Source organism: Tauraco erythrolophus, chromosome 2 (genome assembly GCF_009769465.1).
Source record: "Tauraco erythrolophus isolate bTauEry1 chromosome 2, bTauEry1.pri, whole genome shotgun sequence".
NCBI lineage: Eukaryota > Metazoa > Chordata > Aves > Musophagiformes > Musophagidae > Tauraco > Tauraco erythrolophus.
In genome coordinates this window covers 39,773,539-39,800,934 of record NC_141466.1, presented here as the reverse complement: position 1 = coordinate 39,800,934, position 27,396 = coordinate 39,773,539, and the positions used below count along the sequence as shown (strand labels likewise).

Here is a 27,396-nt window from a genome sequence, read left to right as displayed (position 1 = left end):
TCATAGCTTGAGTCATAAAAATACACACATTCTGTTTGCATGAGCTTTTCATGCAATTCGCTTGGGACATAGTAAGGAATTTGCTTTCCAAAAGAAAGCTTTGGTAATTTTATATACTGTCTCTTCTTTTATGCAACCACCTCCTTTCATTTACCCAAAAGAAAAAAAGGGGCACTTGAAAGAATGATTTTCGTCCTCTAGTATATAAAGCATGCTGCCCATTCATGAAAGGACCAAAACTGGTAAAGGGAAAACTGTAGGAGTCACAAAATAGCTGGATAGCTGGAGGCCTCTTCCCTCCAGTAATATGATGACTGACTTGTCATGGAAAGCCGTGCTTACAGTACATGCACTTATGGCAGTGTTTGATATATTACTTCATGGACACAAAGGCAACATATCCAGAAACACCTTCACAAGAATTTAATGTGACCTTTGTAGTTTCTGGCAGCAATTTCACAGAAAATCTGTGAACACAAAACGGACAAAGAAACAGACTTGTGTGCTGTCTACATTAGCAAATACTCAGATAAATTTATGTATAAAATGTATGACGCTGTCCACAAGAGTAGCACCCTACAACTAGATTGCTATTGTAATTTTCATTTCAGCTGGCAAAACCGCAGTTTTTATATACATTGTAGTATTAGAACCAGATCTTTCAATGACTTACATATCATAGAATCATAGAATCATAGAATGGCATAGGCTGGAAGGGACCTTAGAGATCATCTAATCCAACCTCCCTGTCATGGACAAGGACACCTCTCAGCTAGATCAGGCTACTCAAGGCTCCGTCCAACCTGGCCTTGAATATGTAAAGATCGAACTATCTACAGGCATAACATTGCATACACAACTGTGTGAGTGCTCAGAATCTCAGCCGTATGAACAGTGGTGTGTCTTGTGTATCAACGTTTCCGTTGTCAGTTTAAGGAACAAAAATACTACGTAACCAATTTAATTTCAAGAGGAAAACTCAAGATTTAATGGCAAGCTGTTTTTTGAAACACCAATGAGATCTAATGTTGCAGCTGTTTTTTGAGTCTTTATATTATCCCTAAAGTAATTTTTACAGAGTTATTAGAAGTCTATATCAATGTAAGTTTAAATCAGAAATTAAGTGTTTTGAGGAAAGCATAGCACTTATGAACTCAAATGTCTTCCAAAATTTGAGATATATTCCTATTCACATAGTTTTGTTATTTTTTCTAATTAACTTTAAAAAATTAATATTTTCTGTTTGAAGAGATCTACCAAAAATATATTGGCTCCAAACAAAAAACACACATATCTCTATAACTCATCCTAAGAATTATTTTACCTGTGGAGAGGAACTGTTTACTGCATCTTTTTCTCTGTGCATGAACACGTGGGTTTTTTTTCAGTGAACATGGTGCTTTTAAAAATTGTTTTAAGGGGAAAGAAAAACAAATATGCTAAGATGTTGCATTCACTACTGAAAATACTAAAATCAGGGGCATCCACAGCTCTTTTAAAAATATTTCCTAATGTAACAGATTAATCAATATGTCTTTCTGCAACATAAACTTGTAATGCAATTATAAGCAAAAATTGGTATTAACTCTATTTGTCATAAAAACTTAAATATTTGTTCTTCGTGTCCAAGAAAATTTTCTCTCATGTTCTTATCCCAGTCCTCAATTTTGCTATCATACTTTGTATATATCACAGTTGCTACAGGCTTGACCACAACGTATATTAACATCATGCAGCTGGTGCTCAATTCACCCTTCATTTGTGGAGCAGAAGGGCTCATGCATCATTGTTAAATAAGGGTAAAATATTTGAAAACCTGTTAATTTGAAGGGGGAGGTACATGAACATGCTGAACACAGAAATCACAAAGATGTTTTGGGAAAGTTTACAGAACCTTTAATTAAAGTGCCATCTGCCTTGTACAGTCATAAAAGAATTTGTTGGATAGAATATACGCAGAAACATTATGCAATAAACATCCTTTTTCCTGACACTCAGCTCAAACACTGCAGTGTTTCTTTTCCTTCTGGCTGCTCCAGTATCCTGGCCATAGTCCTTCTTGAGCTGCATCCCCATCCTTGTATCCCCAGCAATGCCCTGTCAATAAGCCCTCCCTTTCCTGCCACACTTACCATTCTTACACCATGGGGAGCACAAGGGCAGTTGCGGCAATAATATTTTCTCTCAAATGTAAGCGTTCATTTTTCTGGTAGCTACTTCCATGGAACTCTCTCCAGTTGAACAGTTTCACGTGAGAAGTGAAACGTTTCATGAGTTTCACATGGTTTCACTCATGGAAGAACTACAATATCCAGGTAGAAATACTTGCAATCATGCTGACTTCTGCCAGGACTTGTACTGGGATTTCTCCTGATAAACACACCTTTCCCAATGACATTGAACAGTAGTGACTAACAATTAAGTGGGACAATGTTAGAATGAACTTTACTTGACATTTTTTGCTACTACTAGCAAATATTTAATTGCCTATTGATGTTGTCAACAAATAAAGGGGAATCTTTTCCTGGGTATTCAGCACAAGTCGTACTCATGACCTTGTATATGTACTCTGGACATCAAGTGACTTCTCTTAGAAACTGTAGTATTTGAGAAACATCAAGCCAAATAGTTCTAGATCATGGAAATGACGAGATGTATTATCATTTTTCTTTTAGAAGTTGGAGGAGAGGGGATGATAAGAGGAACGAATTACATGTACAGAGAGACCTTTAAAACAAGTTTTGATAGAGAAGTATGTTTCTGTGATTATGATTATTATTTGCATTTGAGTTGGAATTGATTCCTAATTCGGCTAAGTGTTGCAAAAAGATATTCAATTAACATAAAACTGTTTACAGTTTTTTATTTGACTCTGTATCAGTTTATTCATGAATAATAATTTATATTATTAATACAAATCATACTGATACTATAATCATCAATTATTTGAATGAGTAATTAATTCAAGAGAAAGATCTTGACCATAGAAGAAAGCTGGAGAGGGACTTTTTACAAGGATATATAGTGATAAGACAAGGGGCAATGGATTTAAACTAAAAGAGGGCAGATTTAGATTAGATCTAAAGGAGAACGTTTTTACCTTGAGGGTGATGAGGCAGTGGAACGGGCTGCCCAGAGGAGCTGTGGATGCCCCATCCCTGGAAGTGTTCAAGGCCAGGTTGGATGAGGCTTTGAGCAACCTGGTGTAGTGGAGGGTGTCCCTGCCATAGGCAGGGGGGTTGGAACTAGATGATCTTTGAGGTCCCTTCCAACCCTAACCATTCTATGATTCTATGATCTTCCATAGCCTAAGTTAAAACACCATATGCATAGTCTTCACATTTTTTAAACATTGTTATGATTTAAAGGACAGAAGGATCTGCTCTGATTATCTTGTACAGCGGCATAGAATTTTGCCATCTTGAATATGTGACCAGTGATCCTTGCTTACTTCAAAGGCCTATTTTGTGGTTTAATTAATTGATATTTTGTGATATTGAGATGGAAATGGCTGTGATTTCACAAGAAAGTTGAGCATCTCAAAAAAGTTGAGGTTGACTACCTTTGAGTATATGAGTAAATCTACTGAAATCACTGGCATAAGAAGTTACAGACATATGTAAATATTATGCTGAACCACAGTCTTAGAGAAGCAATGGATTATGGCATTTCTGAATTCCATTTCCTACAATAAAAATCTAAATTTTGTCATAGAGAGAAAGTTATTCCAGAGTTAAAATTGCCAAAGTGAAAAACAAACCAAACTTAGAAATCAGTTCAGTAGAAGTGACGTTAATTCTGTTTAAAATGTATTAATTTTAATTTTTTATATATATATTTAAGTGAGTTCAGAAGTGGAAATTTGTGAAATGGAGCAGTAGAATATTTGCAGTTTTAAAGCAAGTGAACCAATATTTTTTAACATCACATCTAAGTACTAGTACTAGTATTGTTATAACTCTTTTATAGGAATCTGTAAGAAATTCCAATTTGCATTGTACTGCACACTGGTATTAATTAACATATCATTGAAAATGAAGGATAGCTTAATTCAACTAATACTGCAATCATTTTAATTAATTTTAATGTGAGGTGATCAGAAAGATAAAAAGACACTAGACATTAAAACATAACCGTAAGGGAAGCTGCAGCTGAGACCATTGTTTCTGTATTTCTGACCTTCAGTGATTCATTCCTCCATTTTTCCACAAGTACTAACGTCTTTGCGTGATTTTATATCATATAACCTTTAGAATAAATTAGACTCTTTAAAGCATTTACTAGTACTATTTTCATATGCATCCACCTGAAAAAACAGATATCTTACTCATTTAAAGTCTAGTGCAAAAAAAAGAGCAATAAAACTTTCTAAAAGAAGCTAAAAATGGTTTTCTGTTCCTATAAAATAACTCCTCCGTACATTTTCTTTAAAATGTCATGACTTCATATTTTGATAGCTGACAGCCCTGCAGGGTCAGAAGCAAGGTCTGTGTGTCCAATTGGAAAGTTGAGAATTTTTTCCTTTACAAGTTATTGCCTCTGGCCCTGCAGGACTACTAGGTATTGGACTTAAAAGCAGTGACATTTTTAAATACAGAATAGATGTTGCTGGCTTGGGATTAAAACTTGACCATTCTAAGGGTCAGGAAGTATAATTTTATATGGAGAATGGCAACATTGTGAAGAAAAAAAGCAAATATTTTTGTAAGTGTCTGCTTAACAGTTAAGATCATGCACAGAATAAAAAGTGTGAAGCCACCTCTAGGGTAAATCTAAAAGTAGATCTTATGAAGTGTATCAAAATCAGATGAGATACAATAACAAATATTACCATTGCAACACCTATCATTTATATTTACTGTATATATATACACACACACATATTTTCTATCTATCGTGATAGAATGCTATGAAATATTTCAGAATGTCAGTACACTTGTAAAATCCCAATTTTACACTATAAAGTTAAGGAAATAAGAAATTCTCTTTCATATGAGATAAAACATTAATGCAAAGCAATAAAGATTTAATTCTGTTCAATGTCCACTTATGTGATGCCAAGAAATTCAATTTGTAAATTTAAGATGTCATAGTACCTCAACACTATATTGAGACTCAGCAAAGATACTGCTGTCTCAGCACTATGTTTTGGGTCTAATATACATACGCAATGTGAACAACCAGCAAACTGAAATCTGATTAATTTGGAGCAAAACCTTTAAATCAGGAATAATAGTTAAAGTATAAGCTGGACTGAACAGACAAAAGGTTAGGCTAGCCCCAGCATCCTGCCTGCCACAGTGGCTGTTAACAGATGCTCAGAAAAGTACTTAAGAACAAGATACTCGTTTAGTAGAAATTCTCCTGGTATGGCTTTCAAATTCCAACATGTTTGTGATGTACAGTCAGATTTTTTATCTTTATGTGCTGTAGCCTTAAAAGATCTTTTTGTCCGTGAATTTATCTAATCACTCTTTCAGTTTGTGTAATCTTCTGTCATTTATGACCTCCTGTGGCAATGATTTCCACAGTTTAACTACGCCCTGTGAGAAAAAATGCCTCCTATTGTTTGTTTTGAATATACTGCCTAATAATTTAATTTAATACCCTTAGATCTTATATTACAAGGAGTAACAAACAATCATTTCTGGTTCATTTTCCCCGTGGCACTCTTACAGACCTTTATCGGACCTCCCTTGATCACCTCTTACCCAGACTGGAGGGACTTACCTTATGGAAGCTGTCCCTTATCTTCTGTCACCTCGTTCCCTTTCCCTGTGGCTTTCCTTGTTGCACTACATCTGTTTGAGTTAGGAAGAGATGAGAACTGCATACTGCGTTCAAAAAGTGGGCATACCGTAGACTTTATTTTAGAGTGGTATAGTCGTATTTTCTGTTTTGCTATTTCCAAACCCCTTCTGAAAACTAATATAACTGAAGAACACATCATGCGGTTGACATGCTCTAGCATCTTTGAATTAAAATATACACATAAGTTTTCTCCAATGCATAGTCAATAGAAAGATGTTTGCTTATATGTAATTTCAGATATCATTTAGCTGTCTGGGAGATCAAAATATAGCGCCAGGTTCTGATGTGAGTTATACTGAGGATACTCCATTGAAGTTGACAGCTCCAATCAATATACGGCATGCACCGACATGAAGTGGATTCATGACATTCCCTGAATACTGTATATGCATAGACAATGATTGCAATTGCACTCATCATTATGTAATTTCTAGGAGATATATTCCAGCTAATAAGCTTCATGTACTAAGTAGTCTGTATATAATTCAGATCAAGTAGTGTAATCTAAATTAATTGTATTCTTTATTTATTGCACTGTTAAAATATCAAGTAGCGTGAGAACATAACAGAATGCAAATTGCTTCAAAATGTAAGAAGCCACTGTAGCAGTTTCTACTTGCAACACTAAGTCTGACTGAAGGGAAAGGCATTTCAGATTTGGATTTTTCGACTAAAGCATGCCACATCTATGTGACGCATCACAGATAGACAGACAGACAGCTTGTGATATCCCTTTCATGCCAATGAGAGTTGATTACATTCTGCAAAAACTGCAGCATTAACTGAATAATATGACTGTATATGGATTTAGATATGTATGCTTTCAATATTCTATATGATGTAGTGTTGTAAACATAAAAAAATAGTCTATGAGACCTCCATATAGAGATAGAAGGAAATAAATATAGCACTGTATTTTGTTGCATTTTGTTCTGAGCCTAGAAGCAATTTACCCTTGTGGTTTTATTTTGTCCTTTCATCCTAGAGACGTCCCTTAATTTTCCTGTGCCTGATGTTGAGATTCAGGATGACGCTGTCCATCTCTGTGTTTTAAGGCTTTCAGCTATGACGTGGGTAGACCATTAGTGTATTAAAGCTAAATATTGTGGGACACTTTTTTCAGTCTGTTTCTACCATACGTGAAGCCTTGAGGCTACACCAACTTTGTCAGTCCACAGAAGTCCGTTATTACAACTCCTGTACCTGCACCTGCAGAGCATCCGGAATTCTTGTGCCGTTTCCCACAAGGAAGCCATATGCAAACAAAAAATATTCTCAGAAGATTGAAGAAAGTAGATAGGCTACTAGCTTTTCTCATTTGTTCAGACAGGCTTTTTTTGGCATATAGTTAAGGCACTTACTCCCCAACACCTCCTCTATCCCCTTTTTTTAGACTGGGAAATAAAAACCCTTACCCAATCTCTTAACCAATTTATATAGTTTTTAATACCAGCAGTCACATTTGTCTAAACACACAGTCTAGCTGACATGTGACTAGCTGAAATGGATTTACCAGAGGAGTAAGAGGACTTAAATCCTGTATTGCCACTGTTCAGTGCAGTAAATTTTTCTGGGACTTCCAGATACACGATTGTTACAAATGCACGTTGTCTGTTGCATTGTGGATGCATCAGACATATTACACGTGTGCAGATCGATTTCAGAGCATGTCCGCAGAATCCGCTGGACCTTGTGCACCACAAGTGGCCTCTTCTGCAACATGCACCCTTATACTATGTAGCTGTCACAATCCCTGGTACATTAAATTCACTGTCCAAATATGGCACAGTGCAGACCCTCATTCTTTTTTCAGCATTTTCCAGATGAAATACGAAAGTGTCTGTTTTTGCGTGTTGAGATGCAGTGTGATGCACACCTCCTTCTTGTAACCTCTGTACTAGGCACTCGTAGCAAAAACCATGGAACAGTTTAGATGCTAACTACAGAGATTATTATCAGCTGACTTTGTTTCGGACAACCTTACCCTTATATAGGTGTGAAGTGATATTAAAAAGCGTGTCACTTAGGTGTAATTTACTTTACTAGACAGTTTGTCAGTAAATACATCCACTCAGGAAGATTCAGATGAGCAGTAGCTCACATAACTGCACTCCAGAGTGGCTACATTCAAACCATTTTGAGTCGGCAAGCTGAGCAGACACATTAAGTCCTGAGGTAATAAGCCTTACTGAAATGTAAGAACATGAGGGCTAAGACCATCTTAGAAGAGTCTAAAATACACATTAAGGAGGTATCTCTTACATCTTTTTCTTTTAACAAGAAAACCGCCATTTCCTGTGTTTGTACTTAACTTTATTTGACTCTATAATCACAATGATTTTCCCACATCTTAAAAAAAAAAAAGTGGAAATTATTAATACAAAAAGATGCATTACTTTGTAATGTCATAGAAGTTAGCTCGGTGAATTATAGAGTTTTCAATGTACAGCTTACATCTGTCAGCTTTAACAATATCTGTGGTTTTTAGTTTTGGTTTTTAATCAGGTTGTAAACAACACCGTAAGTGTTTGTGTTTATCTATATGGCATTTCATTTGCTATCAGCTAGGCATATACGAAGTCACTGCATCTCGACTGCTTGCACAGATTTGTTGCATTGCCCCATTTCAATAAAGTCTCAGTCATTATATGAGATAGCCAGATACCTGCCACTATAGGTACCTCAATCCTTAATGGACTTCGTCAGACCTCCTTTCCAGTCACTGTACAACTTTGGAGAATCCTAAATCCAGAGGTTCTTATGCATTTTATATTAAGCTACTTGGCCACCAAGTTTTCATTCTAATATGCTCAGAAGAACCTCAGCATTAACTCTCATCAAGATATGTAAACAGATCATCTCTCTGTCATTCTTCACTGTGGCCTTGACTTAGTAAATTGGCTGCTACATAAAACGTGGACAGCACATGTATGAAGACCTATACGGTAGTTCTTTTGTCCAATATTTCAATGGTTAGAAAATTCACCCAAAGCAGGAGAGACTTACCCAAAGTGAGATGTTATCTGTGCTTGCAAAATTCAGAACCTTTTCGGCAGGAACGACCAAATCTCCAGCCTGTATGGCATTTTGGAATAAGGAAGCTTCTCTAATTCCCTCTGTTCACCATTAGTCCTATTTCATATTGTAGCTAAACATTGATAGTCTGGAAGGGAAAGATTACTCACTTTTGCGATCTATAGTTAAGGTTTTCACTGAAGAAGAGCTATCCCACCGAAGATGTTAAGCATCAGTCACTACAAACCCCTTGTCACCTCGAACTGGCCAGTTACTGTGTGTCTGATCTCAGTCAAGAGCCAGTAGCAAGCTGTATGCCTTTGTCCTTTTGAGGTATTTGTATGAAATGTGGTTTTAACGTGCAGCCTGATAACCAATAAAAGATTTGGTGCAGGTTCATTCAGGGTGCACTCTGACTCACCAAAGAGAGAATAGGGAGATAAGCATTACTCTTATTGAAGCAGTTGTTAATTGGCCAGTCAAGTACACAAGATAACATCTGATCTAACAAAGAGACATCTCTAAGGAAGAAAAAAAATACTTATTTTAATTAAGAGGGATGGCCAGATTATCTCCCAAATAAGAAAGAAATCAATCCATTTGAGGAAAACCAGATTAGATCTGTTTAGACTCCTGGGGAGGACTTACAAAAGAGGGTTGGTTATAAAAAGCAAGTGTCTTACACAAGGAAAAGGACATAACCTGAGGCCTAACATATACAGAAAATAGAACTCTGTACAAACTGGATGTTTAGGAAATCTTGCAGAATAACAGCTGGATAGAAGGAGAGACATACTGCTGACATAATCTCCATGTCAGTAGAGCAAGTATCAGTTTTATTTTATTTCTTAGTTCATGTCTTATAAATATTTGTAACTATGTCCTATTTTCATTTGTTTGTTTTATCTCAGCCTGGCTTCAGTTAAGTTTCTTTTCAAAGTGCAAGCTGACAGAAAAAGTCTTTATTTCTTTCTATAAAAGTGAACGCTGAGACAACTTAGCTCCAGTTGCCATAGCTCCATAGCATGTTCTCCTGAGAACCCAACATGTCACAGAGTTGCAGGATACACAGTAGAATTGTGTAGGAGCAGCAGATGGCTATCACAAGATCCAGGGGAGAAGCTGATAACCAGGAGGGTACTTAGTCATGCATCTAAGATATGAAGGAACATTTATGGAACCTGAGGATCTTCAGAGATCATATGACACTGATGTTCGACTGCTCAACCTGTTGAATAAGTAATACTAGTGGAGCAGGAACCGGAACGCAGGTGCCAATCCCTGTCTTCCTGCAGTTTGGCTACAAGGTCAGTGCTTTGCTTCACCTTCTGGCCCAATGCATAGTTCTGTTCCTCGAGCACCTACTTCAACAAGAAGGGGTGAGGGTACTCTCACAGCAGAATATTCTGTAGTCTTGGGATTAGGTCATCTGCTGCAAAATAACTATTTAACACTCCTCATGAAGAGAAGGAACTGAACTCAGCTTTTCTATCTCACAACCACTGAATTGTTAGATAAAATGGGGACTCTCCACTGAACATCCTTGATATGAAACTTAACTTCACATTTTGAAAGGTATCATGTACACATCAAGCTCCAAGAGAGCTTAGCTCTCTTTTGCATCACCAGAGCAATGAGCATCATTTCAATGCATGACCACTTAACATACTCATATGGAAGTGGATATTAATGCTTGGGGGAATATTTCATTACTTTTTATAACTTCCTTGTCCATACAGTATCAGGCATGATCTAGCATGCAGTGTGCATAAGCTGTTCTGTAATCAACTGTTGCCCTGTTACTAGCACACTGCAAGTGTGCAATGAGCATCATTTCAATGCATGACCACTTAACTTAGAGGGTTTCCCTGCCTATGGCAGGGGAGTTGGAACTAGATGATCTTTGAGGTCACTTCAAACCCTAACCATTCTATGATTCTATGATTTTTGCTTCTACTGTTCTCATGTTGTGTCTTAACTTGCTTCCTGCCTCATGGTTGGCATCTCCAGAGCCTAAATCAAAGCACTCTCTGAGGAGGCTGGACAGGTACTGATTTTAGTTTCACCTGGCCCTTCAATCTAGAATAGCATAGGATGTTGTAACAGCAACTGTGATGGAAACCTAGCCTCTGTTCTCTTCATTTCCCTTTCACACTTGCTTCTCTCCTTGGTGGTCATAGCTGGCCTTGAAACTTCAAATAGTGATACTATGCCTCATTGCTAATCTTGTCATTTAGAAGAAACAGTAACAACAGCTACAACCCTGATCCAAGCTTTGACATTCTTAATTTCCAAGATAAACTTCTGAGCCCCTAATCTTTTCAAGCCCCTGGCAATACACAATTTACAAGGATCGTTTTTGCTAGAGTCCCTGTGAATAATAGCACAGTGTGAAAGATTTCAGAAGTTGATCATTGGGAAAGAGCTATATGGCAGTGTTTCCTTAGATCACTGTAGACTTACAAATATTTATACAGTCTGAACAAATGAATACGAAAGATTTTACTGATTTCATGCGAAATGAAAGCTAATAAAATATTTGTGGAATTCTATCTTTTTTTTTTCTACTATGAGATAATATTATCCTATAAAATCAACCCAGTTGAAATTGAACAATTTTATACATATCCAAAATGCTACTAAGCTCACTACTGTGAACTTTCAGAGTATACATTTTAACATAGCAAGTCTCTACGTGAATTTGCCCCAAGAAACCAAATACGTCATACAGCAACTTAAATGAAGAGCCCAATCTCTAAATGTACCCACAGTCAAGTAATGCATGCTTGTAAAATGTAACACAATCCTTGTTGTCTTGGTCATTCAGCGTTGTCAGGTGTATCTCCCTTTCACAGTGAACAAACTTAGCAAAACTGTATTGAAATGAAAGACAAAATTAGAGTACAGACTGATGATAAATGAGACCTAATCAGGAAGGAAGTGAGACAGAAGAGTTGGTCAGTTTGCTTCAATTATTGTTTTTATGAAAATAAGAAATATCCCTCTGTTGCTTCCTGTAGTTTCTATGAAATCATCATCTTGAGAGAAGATACCCTGGAAGACAAGTGTGCCGTTGTTTGCTCCCTTCATTCTGGAGGTCCATAGAGAAAGAAGTCATACTTCTCATAAATCCTCAGCAGATACCTACATCTTTTGGCAGTGTTTGCGTAGAACGAATGTCCGATACTTACTCCTATGCTACTTTCTCTGAGAGCATCTACAGGGTCAGACAGAGGTGAAGCTATGGAAAGTGACTGGTTTCCCTCAATTCTTTTAGTGTATCAGTACTCATCCTCTTAGAAGATTTTCTCCATGATCTTCTGAAAGGAGGGAGAATACGCTTGTTCAAATGTCCATCCATTAGGCTCTTTAAAATACAGAAACTGTAGTTTGTCTGATGTCAGGTGTCCCTGCCCATGGCAGAGGGATTGGAACTAGATGATCTTTAAGGTGCCTTCCAACCCAAACCATTCTATGATTCTGTGATTCTATAATGTAATTAAAAAAATAATCTATGATGTTATTAAAAAAAAAAAAGAAAAAAGAAAAAAAAGAATCCAATAACTCCAGTAATGATGAGTCTGCATTATAGCAGTAGTACAGAGCACCAGTACTCAAGAACGATACAGTAGGAGACTGGAAACTCCTAGTATTTGTCTCATCCCATTTTTGTCATATCAATCCTTTTGAGTTTCTTTTCCTTTTCCACTTTGATACACTTGCAGTGTGCTAATAACAGGGCAACAGTTGATTACAGAACAGCTTATGCACACTGCGTGCTAGATCATGCCTGATACTGTATGGACAAGGAAGTTATAAAGAGTAATGAAATATTCCCCCAAGCATTAATACTCACTTCCATAGCTCCCCTTTTGATGAATCATTTGTATATAGTAGTCAAACTGATAGCCAAGGCAATTTTTGATCTTCTCTCGATTTATTCTGAGTTGTACATTATTAGAAAGTTAATGTAACAATGTATGCTTATAATTACAATGGCTCTGTTATAAAATCTACTTTTTAGGATTTAATATCTCATCTAGTTTAAATCACATTGGAATAAAACTTGGTTTCCAGCCCAGATGCTCATTTGTTTAACAAAAAAAAAAATTCAAATAGGATTTATTTTTGATATAAAGATCAGTAAGAAAATTAATTTTTCAAAGATTCCTACTTTCTTTGGCAAAGAAGTAAATTCACAAGTATGTCATTGAGGAAAAATAAACAATTCCATTTCTGAATTGGTAAAGTGGCCTTATTCTTTAGGAAAACAAACTCCCCGTAGTATTCTGGTTGGAGATCCAATTGCAAGATATTAATCACACAGCTTTTTCTTCTGATACCACACAAATTCAGATGTCCTTTTTGGGACATTTGCAGTATTTTAGACATGTAGTCATGAGACAGTTATTTTTGTCCATTCTATTTCTTTTAATTTCCATGATTTCATGCATTAGTTTTTCTAAATGATGTGAGGGGAAAAAAAGCCCTAAGTCATAAAGATATAATGTTAATCATACTAACAATTTCAGGATAAACAATACTTTTTGAACTACAGTTCTATGTTTGACATTATTGAGTGTGTTTGCATCCACCTTTTCTTTGTGTTTTGGTTTTTTTTTTTCTTTCCTTTTTTTGCTCTAGGAAAATGTATGGAGATAAACCAGATGTTGCCATATACTACTGGTAGGAATAAGATTGATCACAGTAGAAATTATGCATACTAAGAGTTAGGTCATGTCTCAGACATATGGACGCGCACAACTGAAAGGAGACTGCTGTGGCTGAGCCTTCCCTATGGCTTCCCTGGGATTTTAATTCCAGGTGTAAAGAAGTAAGCAGGTGTTGGAAGGACTTTATCTTCACTAATGTGCCAGCCAGCACATCTGAGCAGGCACAATGGTGTACATAATCTGCTACTCATAAGAGCCATAAGTTTATTCCTTATCTTTTGCTAGGCTAAAAAGTTCTTATGTCTGCATTTTCCCTTTGCTTCTCATCATTATATATCATTCTATACTGAGAACAGAGCTGGAATACCGAAGTCTGTCCTAAAGTAAAAACAATACCTAGTTGAACAGAAAAAAAGGTATAGTGATGTACACACTCAAGAAGTGGGGAGAATTAGAATTATCTCAAGAGAAACATTGTAATTTCTTAACTTCTGTGTAGTTTGCTTTCTACACAGCTGTTACTAAAAAACAAGTTTCTTGCTGTTATTTAAGTAATGCAACTTAGTGGTCAAAAAGGTTTCTCATCCTACTTTAAGCACAGATACCAATCATCACAGAAATTGCTAAAGTGAGCTACCATCATATATATATATAGCCAAGATGTTACCTCTTCATCATGATGATCAAAACTCAGGCAACTACTTGGATCACTGGTTGCCACAATGGAAACAGCCTCTGTGTCACAGCATCTCCCTCCAAAAAAAAAATCTTTCATTTGAAAAATAATTCTTCAAAATAAACTAATAAGGTAGACAGTGCACACTATGAGTTGAAGTCCTTTACTGAGTGATTTTCACAGCAATGACATAGCTGATATTTATTCATCAATATGTTAAAGTAAACAAAACAATACAATTAGTAAGACATGTATATTATTAGTTTTAACAAAATATGTCAATAGCAAGTGGTAAACCGTGTCATGAGACCAGGAAAAATACTGCAAAATAAGGGAAACATAGTTGCTAGCATATCAAATGTGGCTTGATCATCAGCCTGTGTCTGATTGGCAGTTGTGTCTGTGAATAAATCTTTTATTCCACAAAAATGCTCCTATCCTATAAACTACATTTCCATTTCAATATCTAAGACAGTCATATCATTGTTTTCAGTAGTGAGCATCGCTTACATATCATGCCATACTGCATAATACATTATTAAAGAGTAAAAATCACATTTTTTCTATGTCATAAACAATTAAAATTTGTTTCTGTACATCATTTGAACATCATTTTCATTGCACTATATGCTCACAATTCTTGATTAGAACTAAGAAGTTTACAATAAATTCCAGAAGGGTTTTGAAAAGACACTCCAGCATTCCTCTAACTGTAAGACTGCTCTGAGAAAGACACACTCATAGGCAAATGTTGGAGCTGAGTTTTTTTTGGTCCTTATGCCATATTAGCTCTAGATCCATGGGTCCAAATTACATCTTACTTAGACTTTTCCCCCTGTTTCCCTGCTTCCCTTGCTTTTTCCCCTGCCTCAGCTGCAGGATGACACAGGATCTGCAATGGTGAATCTATGCTTCTTGGGAATTCCTTTGCTCATATCATGGGAATTCTGCCAGGTTGATTATATCATCTGTAGCTCAGTGGAACAGTACAAAATTGCCAATAATGGGCATGAACCTACATCTATATTTGCTGTGTATTTTCAATTTGATAATTTTCCTTGATATAAATAGAACATGTGTTAATAGTACCTGTCACTCCTTTACAGCTTTCTGCGTAACAAGAAAGATCCACAGGAATAATAGGTGCCCTCCTGCATATTCATATGATAACCCTAAATGTTAGACACATAGTCAGAGAAAATCACACCAAACAGGAATGAAACTTCCAAATGTGGGATAGATTCTGGTGGACCCAAAAGAGTTTCATTGTAAGAGGAACAGATCACAGATGGAGGACTTCATAAAAAGTGTAGCTTTGAGATGTACTAAATACAATGCATCTGTTTTAACTCCGTATTTCCGTTCCTTATTTACTTTATACCTAAAGCCAAATACTGATTTTATGTCAGCAAGTCAGAACGTCCAGCATCTCTGAGTGAGTTAGTAATCATACATTTACTGTTCTGCAGGCATGAGCATCATGCGACAAATTGCAGTTACACTTTTCTTCCGGATTCTGCTCATTATTCTGTCTCCTTCATGGACTTAGCATAATATTCTGCATAGCTTCTGTCAGCCATCATTTCAACAGGCTACAAATATATTTATTAATGAGGCTTTTTTTTTTTAACTGCATTGGTTAGAAAAGAGAGATAGACCATATTTAATAACTGAATTTTCATCTGTTACATATTCAAATATAGTGCTTCTAGGCAAGAAATTGAAGTGTATCACTGAAAAAATGAACAATGAAATGTAAAAAGTGTCCCTATTAGACTGACTCTGCTCCTGCCTCGTCAATGGATGTCTTATTGTTAAATTCAATTAGAGCACTTTCCTCATTTCAGAGTGCTTTCGGAAATTCCAGTAAAATTTTCAGTAGTATGCAAGAAGATTTGCAAAAGATGTAGTGTATTGTAATACCTAGTGATATAGTGCAACAGTGAACTGCTCAGCTAATGTATGACTGGAATTTTGTATTTGAGCAAGTGACTTGAAGAACAGAATGAGTCCCTCTAAACCTGGTAGACTGCCCATGATTTACAGTAATTTAAACATAATTATAATTATATCAGACATTTTGTTTTAAATTACACTGGTCTCTATGATTTTCTATGTTTTATAATTAGAACTTGTCTAACTGTGCATTGGACACCATCTGCAAAGATATAGTGCTAACTGTCTCTGTTGTGTATCCAGTACTATTCAGCATAGGGTGAATTCAATATATTAAATCATATTCTTGGGATGAATAGTACCATCTCTTTGTTTTAAAACATGCCAATTTCTCTTAAACTATCATTCTTTAATATTTAATCAGCACAGATAAATGCATTTCATTTGGCCTTAACTACGTGTCACAATAAGACAGGAAAGCTAATAAAATAAGGTGGTTACGTTATCCGGAAGATAGATTCAGAATTTAGAATATGTAACTATATTTTTCGAAGTGGATGTTGATTTAGCCTGTGGCCCTCTGAAAGACACAATTTGTGAAGCAAAGCTAATAGCTTTGGTGGCTTCAAGCATTGGCGATTTTCTCTCAATTGTTTCCCTCAGTTGCTGTTTGTTTTGGTTATTACAGGATACTGTTCTGAAGACAATAGTGTGTAAGGGTTACATCTGGTGTGTGCTCAGAAACTAGCAGCGCAAAATGCCGAGGTGGGCTGCTGTGAGCTGCACTCTGAGAGCAGGCTTGGGATAACAAATTGCCCTCGGATGAGGGCCCTGGCGTATAGAATCACTCACAAAGGTGGGTTGTCGAGGCAGGAGAGGTGAAACAAGGGTGATCACAGGGAGTGGAAATTATTATTCCCCCACCTTGTTTCTTCCGCCTTCGTTTTCCTTTTTTCAAGTCATTTAGTGACCTCAGGTGAAATGGACAGGAGTTGACAGCGCACATCCTGCTGCTGGCAGCGCAGTCGCTGCAGTTGCTCCCTGGACATAAAAAGGAGGGAGAAAAGAAGAAAGAAACCCAATTGTTGTTTTCTAAACATAACATATGTAAAGATAATAGTTGAATAGCTGAACCCAACCCCTTTTTCCTGTAGAAATGATTATCCCCCCACTGCAGTTCAGGAAAAGGGAAAGATGATTTTTTTGTCTCTCCCTCTCCTTGCCTGCACAAAGAAACCGTGGGTTGATACCATTTTTATTGTTCTGCTGGGGTGGGTTTCAGACCTCACATTAGCATATTGAATGTCTAATTGAATTCGAGGGCTGTGTTAATCATCTTGTTTTGTTTAGGGGCGGTGTGTGAAAGGTGCCAGAAAACGATCGCCTTGGCTTGGGGTTAGCATGGTGCTGCCACCCCAAGAAAAAGAAATCGAGAAGGGGGAGGGAGCTAGGGAAAGGCGAGTTGACTGAGTGATGTCTGGAGGGCGAACTCGTGTGTCTCTTTGGTGATGTGTGCTGCTGTACTGAAATCCACCCCTCTGCTGGAGCTAAGGCAAGAGTTGGAGGCATCTGATGCTGCCGTTTCCAGGGTGAAATTTCTAAGGCTGATCACTAAAAAACAACAACCGAAAAAAACAAAAATCCTCAGCAAAAATAGCTGTCAGAACAGAAGATCCGGCATCTCCCGATCCAACTGGCATAACCCAGACAGACGTTTGAGAGCCATCTGCCTTTAAAGTAGCCACACACACACGAGGTTGGGGGGGGGGGGGGGGGGGGGGGTGGGGGAGGGTGAAAGGACCGAAAAAAAGACACTACAACTACCGACCATCACATTTTTTACAAAAGGGCCAGAAACAAGAGCCGGTAGGAAAAGGGGAGGAAAAAAAAAAAAAAAAGAAAGAGAGAGAAAAAGCCTCCCCCTCTTCCCCCGATGAGTTTTTCGCAGTGCTCTGGTGAGGCTCGGAGGTGGCTGGCAGCGCAGGGGGCGGCTGCTGCCGCGGCTGGCGGGGCTCCGCGCAGCGCGGCGCGCCGGGCTCTCAGCACCGCCGCGCCGGACAGCTCCGCTCCGCGCCCCGCTCCGCGCCCCGCTCCGCGCTCCCCGCTCCGCGCCTCTCCGCGCTCCCTGCCCGGCCGCGCCGCGCCGCGCCGCGGGGGCGCCGCCGGGGCCGGTCCTGCCCCACAACAAGTCCCTCTCTGCTGTCCGGGAACTACACTACACTCTCTCGCGATTAAACTGCATTGTCTTCGCACGGAACCGGCCGTCAGGCGTAATTATCCCGATTTTCGCTCCCCACCCTCCCCCTCCCTCTCTCTCTCCTTTGCAGGAACGACTCTTTGGGAACCTGGTCCACCCAGGGATGTAAAACTGTGCTTACCGATGCATCCCATACGAAATGCTTATGTGATCGTCTCTCTACCTTCGCCATTTTGGCTCAGCAACCTAGAGAAATAGTAAGTAACAAAGGGGGGGGGAAAAATCCGGTTTTAATGCAAAAGGCAATGGGGGGCGGGGGGGCTGCGGGGCGGGGGGGAGCTGGTCGAGCTTTCCTCTCAGGTATATTTCAGACGTTGCATTGAGGAATTGTTTAATATTGCAGGTTGGCAAATGTTAGTTTCCTGGTGTCTACAGTGTCTCAGAGAAATGAATTCCAGATTCTGTGATACAACTATGTCCTAGTGAAATTTGCATGTTCTCGAACTCTGAATTTTTCAGATAAAGCCTTCTAATTGTGATGCAAATGCGTTGGAAACTTTTGTATTGAACAATTATCAACTTAACAAGCTTTTTAAAGGTTGCAAGCCATTCCAGGGGAATGTGCAGGGCTTTATTATTGCTCTTGGTAGGGAAACCCTGGATACTGTAGTTAAACAGATTGCAGATCTGCATTGGACATTTTCAGCACAGATTTTCTATGTAGTCTGTTGATATGATGTAAGGAAAATAATCAAGTTTTCATGAGAAAGAGGGGACATTGAGTGTATAAGCAGACACTCCCGTACTATTGAATGTAAAAATAGTTAAAAAGCAAATATTTGTGAAGTTATCCTGCTAAGGCGTAATTTCATTTTCCTGGATTTGGAAACATATGATCAGAGTCTTTTTAATAGCAAAGTAGATCAGTTTGGAACAAAGTGCTTGAAATAAAATGTTACTTTCTGCCTGAGATCTGGCCTAAAAGTACATCAGTCTTATCTCCTATTTGGGTGACAAGAGATATCTTGATAAATGTAATTTACAAGACATCCCTGAGGCTTTAAAAAGCGTTTTGGTAAACGAGGCATGGTATCTTTTCAAACTTTTAGATCTTAATTTTTTCCGTTTGTGTTAGCAAATACCATGTCGATTTCAGAACATGAGCACATATGTACATGGAGGAAAAACCTTACCTGATATCTGATGATAAGAGTTTCTTTTACAGCAGGGAAGGCTAGTTTGTTTTCAAGGTCATTCATTTATTTTCATTTTTTATTAATACACAAAGTACAAATGAAATAATTCTAAATTTTCAGCTTCTTTACAGAAGGCTTATGATGTTGTTGCCATAGATATCTTGCCGTTTCCTCTAGACAATCAGAGGCCCAAGGAAATTAAGTGTGTGAGAACAGTGGATTGAAGTCAAAGTTATTAAAAGTCAGAAAGTTTGATAATTCTGCAACAAGCATGACTCAAACTCTGGGACAAATTACTGGATGATCTTTAATATATTACGGTGAAACCAAGCTGTTTGCTTAATACATGATTCTAAATATTGGAGTTTCTCTAGAGAAATATATCTTTTAATTAATTTTAACTTGGGAGTAGTTTAAACTTGTGCTAACATCATAGTCTTCTATTACATTGTAATATTATTACTTTATTTTTCAAAATATCGTGCAGGTATTATAAAGCATTTTAAAGCTCAAAGGCCTCTGGAGAATCTATCAATAATTAAACAGATCTCAGAGATATGTATGGGTCAGTTTTCGAATTAAGTTGATTTCTGCTTCTTAAGTAATATTACTGAAGCTATCTGTGACAGCGTGGCTGCTTTTATAATTTTGCTTTTGTTGCTTTTTTTCTTTTGACTTGTTGTTTTAATTGCTGGAGGATAGTTTTTCTTCATGGTTGTCTGTTGTAACCTACAGATCATGGAATCATCTGGTACACCCTCAGTGACCTTAATAGTAGGCAGTGGTCTTTCATGCTTGGCCTTGATCACCCTCGCAGTCGTCTATGCAGCGCTATGGAGGTATGTAATGGATTGGCAAAGCTGAATGCGAATACAGAGTTATATTTAGTTGAATTAAAATTTAAAGAGAGCATTAGATGCAACATTTATTATTTGGAAAAGGAAAAAAGGAAGCAAAATGCAATGCATGTTTTGATATCTAAATTTGTTGACGTGATTGAATAGTTTTACTCTCTTGGCCTACTGGTGATGGTATAGCCCACTCTTTCCCCTCTTCAGTATTGAATGCTCTTTCAGTGACGCATTCATAGTGCTAATTAACATTTTACAAGATTCTTCTATATGATCTATTTCATATGAGGCTTCCGGCCTATACTTTTGACTGCTTTTCTTCCATTTACATATTAAAACAAAACTTCTATGTGATAAAAATGACATATCAAAGTGCCACATCAGATATTGCAGATTTAAGGTGGTTCAGTCAAGTAGTTTTGAGTTTGTCCACTTCAGTTATAAGTTTCAATAAAGTCCGCAAAATTAAGTACTCTCAGATAGTGTGGCGGTACATTCCAGCAATAGACTTTCTTTCCATCCTGAATTTTACTGTATTGACTTAAAAGTGTAATAGATATTTATGGAGTAAATTAATCTGCAAAGTGATGAGATATAGCGTGATGTCTAAGTGCAGAAGAAATGGAAAAATAAGAAGAAAAGTTATGCAAAGTAATAAATATTTCTAAAAAGTTAAATGGGTTCCCATTTAACTTTTTCCATAATAAAAGAAAAATAGATTCTTATGCAAATAAAAAGAAACACATGGAGCAAATAATAATTTTGACAGTAATGTAATAGAATTTTGCGTTTAGAATCAGCATGATAATTTTACACCCTTTTCTCTTTCACTCTTTTATGTAGCCACAGAGACTCACAGGATTAGACATATATGTAATAAATATAGAATATCTAGTTACATAAGTTATAATAAAAAGAGTATAAAAATTATCAGTTCTTGTCTGTCAAAGCCAAGAATGAGAGTATTTCAGGATATAATTCCCATCTGAAGAATTATAGTGTTATTTTTGCACTCCCTGATATATTTAGCACTTGGACAGAAATACTGTCATGCTCAGTGGAACTGGTCTTCTTCGTTATTTAAATTACATATAAGGAAGAAATTTTTACTATGAGCATGGTGAGATACTCGAACAGTTTTCCCAGAGAAATTGTGGATGCCCCATCCCTGGAGGTGTTCAGGCCAGATTGGATGGGATTTTGAGCAACTCGATCTAGGGAAAGGTGTCCCTGCCCATGGCATGGGGGCTGGAACTAGACAATCTTTAAATGTCCCTTCCAAATCAAACCATTCTATGATTCTGTGATTATGGTAACTTCCAGGCAGAGAAAAAAAAAAGATATGTGATGTGTTAGGGAGCTAGTGTGGGTTCTGCATCCAGCTAAAGAAAAGATAACTCGTACAGATCTCAGTGTTCTAGCCATGAGACATTTCAAAAGTTGTCATAAGACAATTGAGTGGCCTGTCATTTCAATCATTAAAATTTGCCTTCAACAAGTTTCTCAAGAGCATGTAATAACCAACTATAGGGAGAAGACTGGCACTGAAACTTATATTTATATATGCTTCTTTTTGCAAATACAGGCATAGGGAGTAATTTGATATTTTGATCCTATGTCTGTATTTATATTTCGGAACACTCACCTTCCCTTTGAATGGCAGAGCCTTTTCGGGAGTGATATGAGGTAGAGGTATACTGATTCGAAGAAGGCCTCTGTGAGCATTCTTTTATGGTTGATAGATTTGATCCCCTCAACTGAAAATTCAAACTGAAAAATAAATTCAATGTCAGTCAAATATTCACCCTTCCTTTCCCTTCCCTCTGTCACCAGTGGGCTGACAGAAAAACCAAAACCTTCCTAGCATAAATCAATGCTATGAGCTCCTGCTTGGACTGTATTTACTCAACCACTAAGTTCCTTTATAGTCCATAAATACTCAGTGTTGGGAACTGAATCAATAGTTAACAAGTTAGAAAGTAGCAGCATACTGACTGTGTAGACAAAGGCACTAGATATTTGTTTGCAAACACGTAGAACTAGCCTTAAGAACATTGTTATATTTTAAGGAAAGATTGTTGTTTAAGGAGTTGTTCTGTCGTCTTAACTAAAAAACAAAGCTCAGCATTCCTCATGGGTTCAAGACTCTTTGTTATGACCTCCTCAGAGTGTCAGCTATGGGTGTACAGCTCAGCAGGAGACAGCAATATTAACTAAGCTCCAGTGAGAAACATATAGGATGGGTCATAGAATATGTAAGGATATGGCATTGTCTTCAGACGAACTGAGTACCCTTAACTTTCAATTACTAGTCAACATTTAGTCTGTGAGTAGCTCAGAAAATCAGGTCAGTAAGGTACTTCACTTGAAACCATAATCATTCTCTTTCTGTACTGTAGCATGTAAAAGGGTGTATATAGAAAAATGTCAGCTTTTGCATTTTGTAAGGAAACAGGTGATAAGAGTATTTGACTTTTTCATCCTAAACATACTTGCAAAATGAATATGATAAGTTTGCAAGAGAGACTGTATGATGCTCACTGCTATAATTTAATCTTTCTCTACAAACTTAGCTATTTTTTGGCATGAGGTCTTACGAAGATGAAGATATTATAGTATTATTGTTTCTTCATACAAATTATTTTTTTAATGTGGTGGAACTTCAAGATTAATGTTATCATTATCCCAATAATGTGTTTCAAAATGCACTGCCATAGTATCATCAACCAACCTGCATCTTATTTATGCATCATGGGCCAGATCTTCTGTTTATGTAAATCGCTATATTTTTGCTGAAGTTAGTTATTGTGAGTGGTCTATGCCAGCTGTGGATATTCCCAGGGATGAGCACAGAGCATAAGAAGTTCCTGACATGAATGCATGCAAACCCGTTATTATCAGCATGGTGTTGGAACAGTGTTGCCAGCAGTTTTTAAAAGAAGCATTGATAGATTATTTTTAAAATATAAAAAGGTACTAAGAGGGGATTGCAGAACATCTATCAAAATATCATCATTCCTATGATTATAATGTGATAGCTCCCTGATACTCTTTTTGAGCACTGGAAAGAGTGTTTACCTTTCAGAGTATCTCCAATATTTAATGCAAGAATTGCATCAAAGCTTTGTACAACTTACTAGTTGTTTTCCTTTTAGAAAAGTTGTACCCTCTCTTTGTTTCTTTGAACAGGTACATCAGATCTGAGAGGTCAATAATTCTAATCAATTTCTGCCTGTCTATTATCTCATCAAATATCCTTATCCTGGTTGGACAAACTCAGACGCATAACAAGGTATGGTGATGGATTCTATTAAATTCACAGTTAAATATTGATATCTTTGTTTTATTTGTGCTTAGTTTAAAATAATTACATCCATTTAGTCCTATACTCATAGGACTTGGCATTTTTGGTAAAATATTAGCAGACAAGGGAAAATATTTACTGTCTCTCATAGTCTTTTTGTCCCTTCCAAAAATCCCTTTTGGTATTGTTCCCTCTGGATAAGCTGTGTTCTCTGTGGTAGACTTGTATGTTTTATAACTAAATTTCAAAGCAAAAAAGTTCAAAGACTCAACATCAAAAGCACAAATTCTGGTTCATTATAATAGTTGTAATAGGATTGTGCTGCAGTGTTTTTGTCTTTTTATTAACACACTGATACTCAAAAGGCAAGTAGAAATTGCTTAGAAGTTAGAGTACTACTCTTGAAAATGTGCAGAAACAGACATCATAACAAGCTATAGAACTGTTAAATCTCTGACTGATGTAGCTATAAGAAAGTATTAACCCTGCATACCTTACTTAGTGATATATTGCTGATTTATTACTAATCTGTTCTCAGACTTTCTGAACATAGTTGTCATTTGTTGCTCTCCTGTAGAGCAGGGCTGTGTCAGTGTTCTGAGGCATCACCCAGTGCCTAGTGACAATAAGTGGTTGATTAAAATTAACTATAGCTACATGATAGTTTGGAATGGAAAATAGGATGTAATTGGTGAACAGGGCAGTATGTGATAGAATGCTGTTAAGTTTTGGAGTGAGCAAGTATCTGTAAAGTAATGCTTTATCTGTTAAACTACTTAATGCGCTGTTCATCTTAATTTTTCCAATATCTAATGAAATATGTTCATCATCTGCTATAAAATAACTGGTGTTTCTACAACACATCATTTATTCTTTTCAAATGAGTGCTTAGAATTTTAGCTGCCAGAAGTCTCATAAATTCAGTGCAAGTCACGTAGCTATACTTTGTAAAACATACCCAAAACATAGTCATTTCCAGCACATAATTTAACAAAATTATTAAAATCGAGATATTAATATGCTTCAAAGTTTTGAAAATGTGTAGAGATACAAACGAACAAAATATGGATTTGCAGAAGAAACCCATGTGACTCTCACAGATTTTATTCAGGGAAAAAGTCAGAAATGCACAAGCAACTTCAGAGTGCCAGAGTGTAGAAGAAGGATTAAACCTCTCGAGTATTTCAGCACTAACATTCATAGTCATATATACTATTTTATTATGTATTTCAATAAGAAATATGGTTCAGTAACAGAAAGTGTATATGGCCACTGTGGAATCAGAGTTTGAGGGCACCAGAACAACCGTGTTCGATAGCATGCTCCCTAGGTATACTGGCAGCCTTTCTCTGATGCTTGACTCGGAGAACTCTGAACTAAAACATGTCCTTAATCCAGTTCCTTGCTTTTAATCTTAATCTCCTTGAGCTCACTCACTTCTGCTTCCTGAACTGAAAGTACAGAGATATTATATTGAATTATTTCTGAGAACAGCAGAGCCTAAAAATTGAGACATTCAGAGGAAATAATTGACAGAAAAAACAACACATCACCAAGTTTACATTTTGAATATATTGCTTTAAAAATGGCTCTAAAATACCACTTTTTACTACACTTGTCTTCTTTTTGAGTCCACATCTTGCTTTTGATACATGTACCACCCGGGAGCTTCTAGCCAGGGAGTACCGCTAATGGATCAAAGGCAGAATACATTTTTTATACCAAGGAAGATATTCCTCATTACAGACCAAAAATCTTTTTATCACTATGTCCACTGATATGTGACTGTATCTCAGCTCCAAGAGGCTAGCCTGTGAATGCACCATCAACAAAACAGCCAGCTAAAGCTACTGTTTAGCTAAAGCTTATTCGAATTAAAGCAATCAGATCCAGGTATGACTTCAGTATGTTTGTAAGTAGGGATGTGTTTTGACATCAAATGTGTTTGAATTCAAGTTCTGATTTTTTTTTTTATTTTCAAAGGTCATGTATGACCAGAACAAGCCAGTGTTTGATTTTTAGTCCATAGACTAGATTGCAATACTGACATCTGTAGGAAAAATTATGTTGTCATTTTGCTGAGCTGGAAAATTAAATCTGTAAATGGGAACTTTAGAAAGAAAATCCTTACTTATGGTTCAAGATGAAAAACATTTTAGATTTGTTTCTGAGGGTTTATTATTTGCAAGAAAGCAAAACATATGCGTTTGTAATGTTTGTTCAAAATTTTTTGGGAGAAATCTTGGGAGTATTTTATCAAGACAATGTAATATTCAAGTCAACAGAAATTATTTCCTGAAAAAAAATCTGAGGTGGTGTTTTATGGCAAGAAGATGAGCTCAGGTTTTCTAATGTATTGGAGAAAATTTGAGAAATAAGATTTGCCAAGTTTGAGAATTTATTTACTGCATTCTGTTCTCGTTTTTATGTTCACACTATTGCCATATTATTGGGCCACCTAATGAACGTCCAGATGATGCTGCTAATATTCACGAAGTTGAAGAACGACCCTTTTATTCATACTTTAGTTTGGCTTTGCTTCTGAGTATAAGTTGTCCCCAGCTCTATATTTGTGTATATTCCCTTTGAGAATAGGTGCTTGTAAATGTCGTCAAAGGTGAATTCCAGTTTGAAGTTGAACAGTGTGGAAATTAAGCATATTGAAGGTGTATTTATAACAAACATCATATTGTCAGTCTGTTTGCAGTTAGAGGTTTTCTCTATCTGCATTAAACACTGCACCAACTACTTTAATTCATTTCAGTGCTATTCAATCTCCAGGAAATTTCTGTAGTTCATTTTAGTACACCCATTAACATCTGTGACAAAGAAAAAGATATTGAGTCTCTTGGTCTGGATGAGTGCAGGTTTTCTCTTATTTTCTTTCTGGTTTATGTAAATCGTAAATACTTAGCATGTTAGGTTTAGCTCTACGCTTTGAAGGCTGAGTATATCCTTGATGTTTTTACAAAAGCTTCTTTTAGTGAAGACTAAGTGAGTTTGAATATTGCACTGTCTTTGGTTCAACTAAGTTCTGCCTTTTTTTGGTAAAAAAGATCTTGGTCTTTCCCACAGGCAGAGATAGACAAAATAGTTACAGAGGACATGTAGAAGTAGTGTAAATTCTTTCAAGCTACCAGAACTTTTCCATTTCTAATATTCTCTGTTTAAAAGTTATTTTTTCTCCACTTTCAGTAACTCGAGAATACCAGCATTAGATCAGAGGTCTAGGTCATGGCATTTTTTGGCTTGTTTTAGGATAGTTTGTGATGGGAGGCATGGAGGGGGGTATGATTTCTCTTGGAGAATTTGGATTGGGATAGCAAAAAAGCCTTTTGTCAACAGAAAAGCGTTGCTCCTTTATTTCTTCTTAGCCAAACGAGTTATGCATTTTACTGAAGGACACAGCTGAGAAATGTTCTGCTTTTTCCAGTATGTTTCCCCAATCCTTTGAAAATGCAGAACTTTATTCAAAGGCTTCTTAATGTTTCATACTGTGTAAAAGATTTCTGTTTTGCAAGCTCGTGTTTTGAAATACAGGTCACTGAAGGCTGAATTTACAAGAATATTATGAAATTAATTATATATCTTGTTTAAATATACTCAGTATTATACTAGATATGAGAAGCATATTAATTCGCTTTGATATTTCTTTCTGCCTCTTGTTTTCTTTTCAGTGTTAAATGTTAGCCACATAATCGTATGTAAATTTGAGGCTATGCAATTGATAACACTGGAGATAGCCCTTTAACAGCTGAATTTAGTTGTAACATTGAA

The 27,396-nt window shown here is 36.8% G+C and overlaps 1 protein-coding gene across 2 annotated transcripts in view; it reads left to right on the top strand.

Moving 5' to 3' along the window:
* The window catches only part of ADGRB3 (adhesion G protein-coupled receptor B3), a 470,155-nt gene that overhangs the window by 351,985 nt on the left and 90,774 nt on the right, over nt 1–27,396 (top strand). For both annotated transcript variants that reach the window (XM_086608299.1, XM_086608298.1), the window contains 3 exons: nt 18,399–18,525; nt 20,200–20,303; nt 23,505–23,607. In XM_086608299.1, coding sequence (XP_086464425.1) covers nt 18,399–18,525; nt 20,200–20,303; nt 23,505–23,607 — 334 coding nt within the window. The remainder of the gene's footprint in view (nt 1–18,398; nt 18,526–20,199; nt 20,304–23,504; nt 23,608–27,396) is intronic.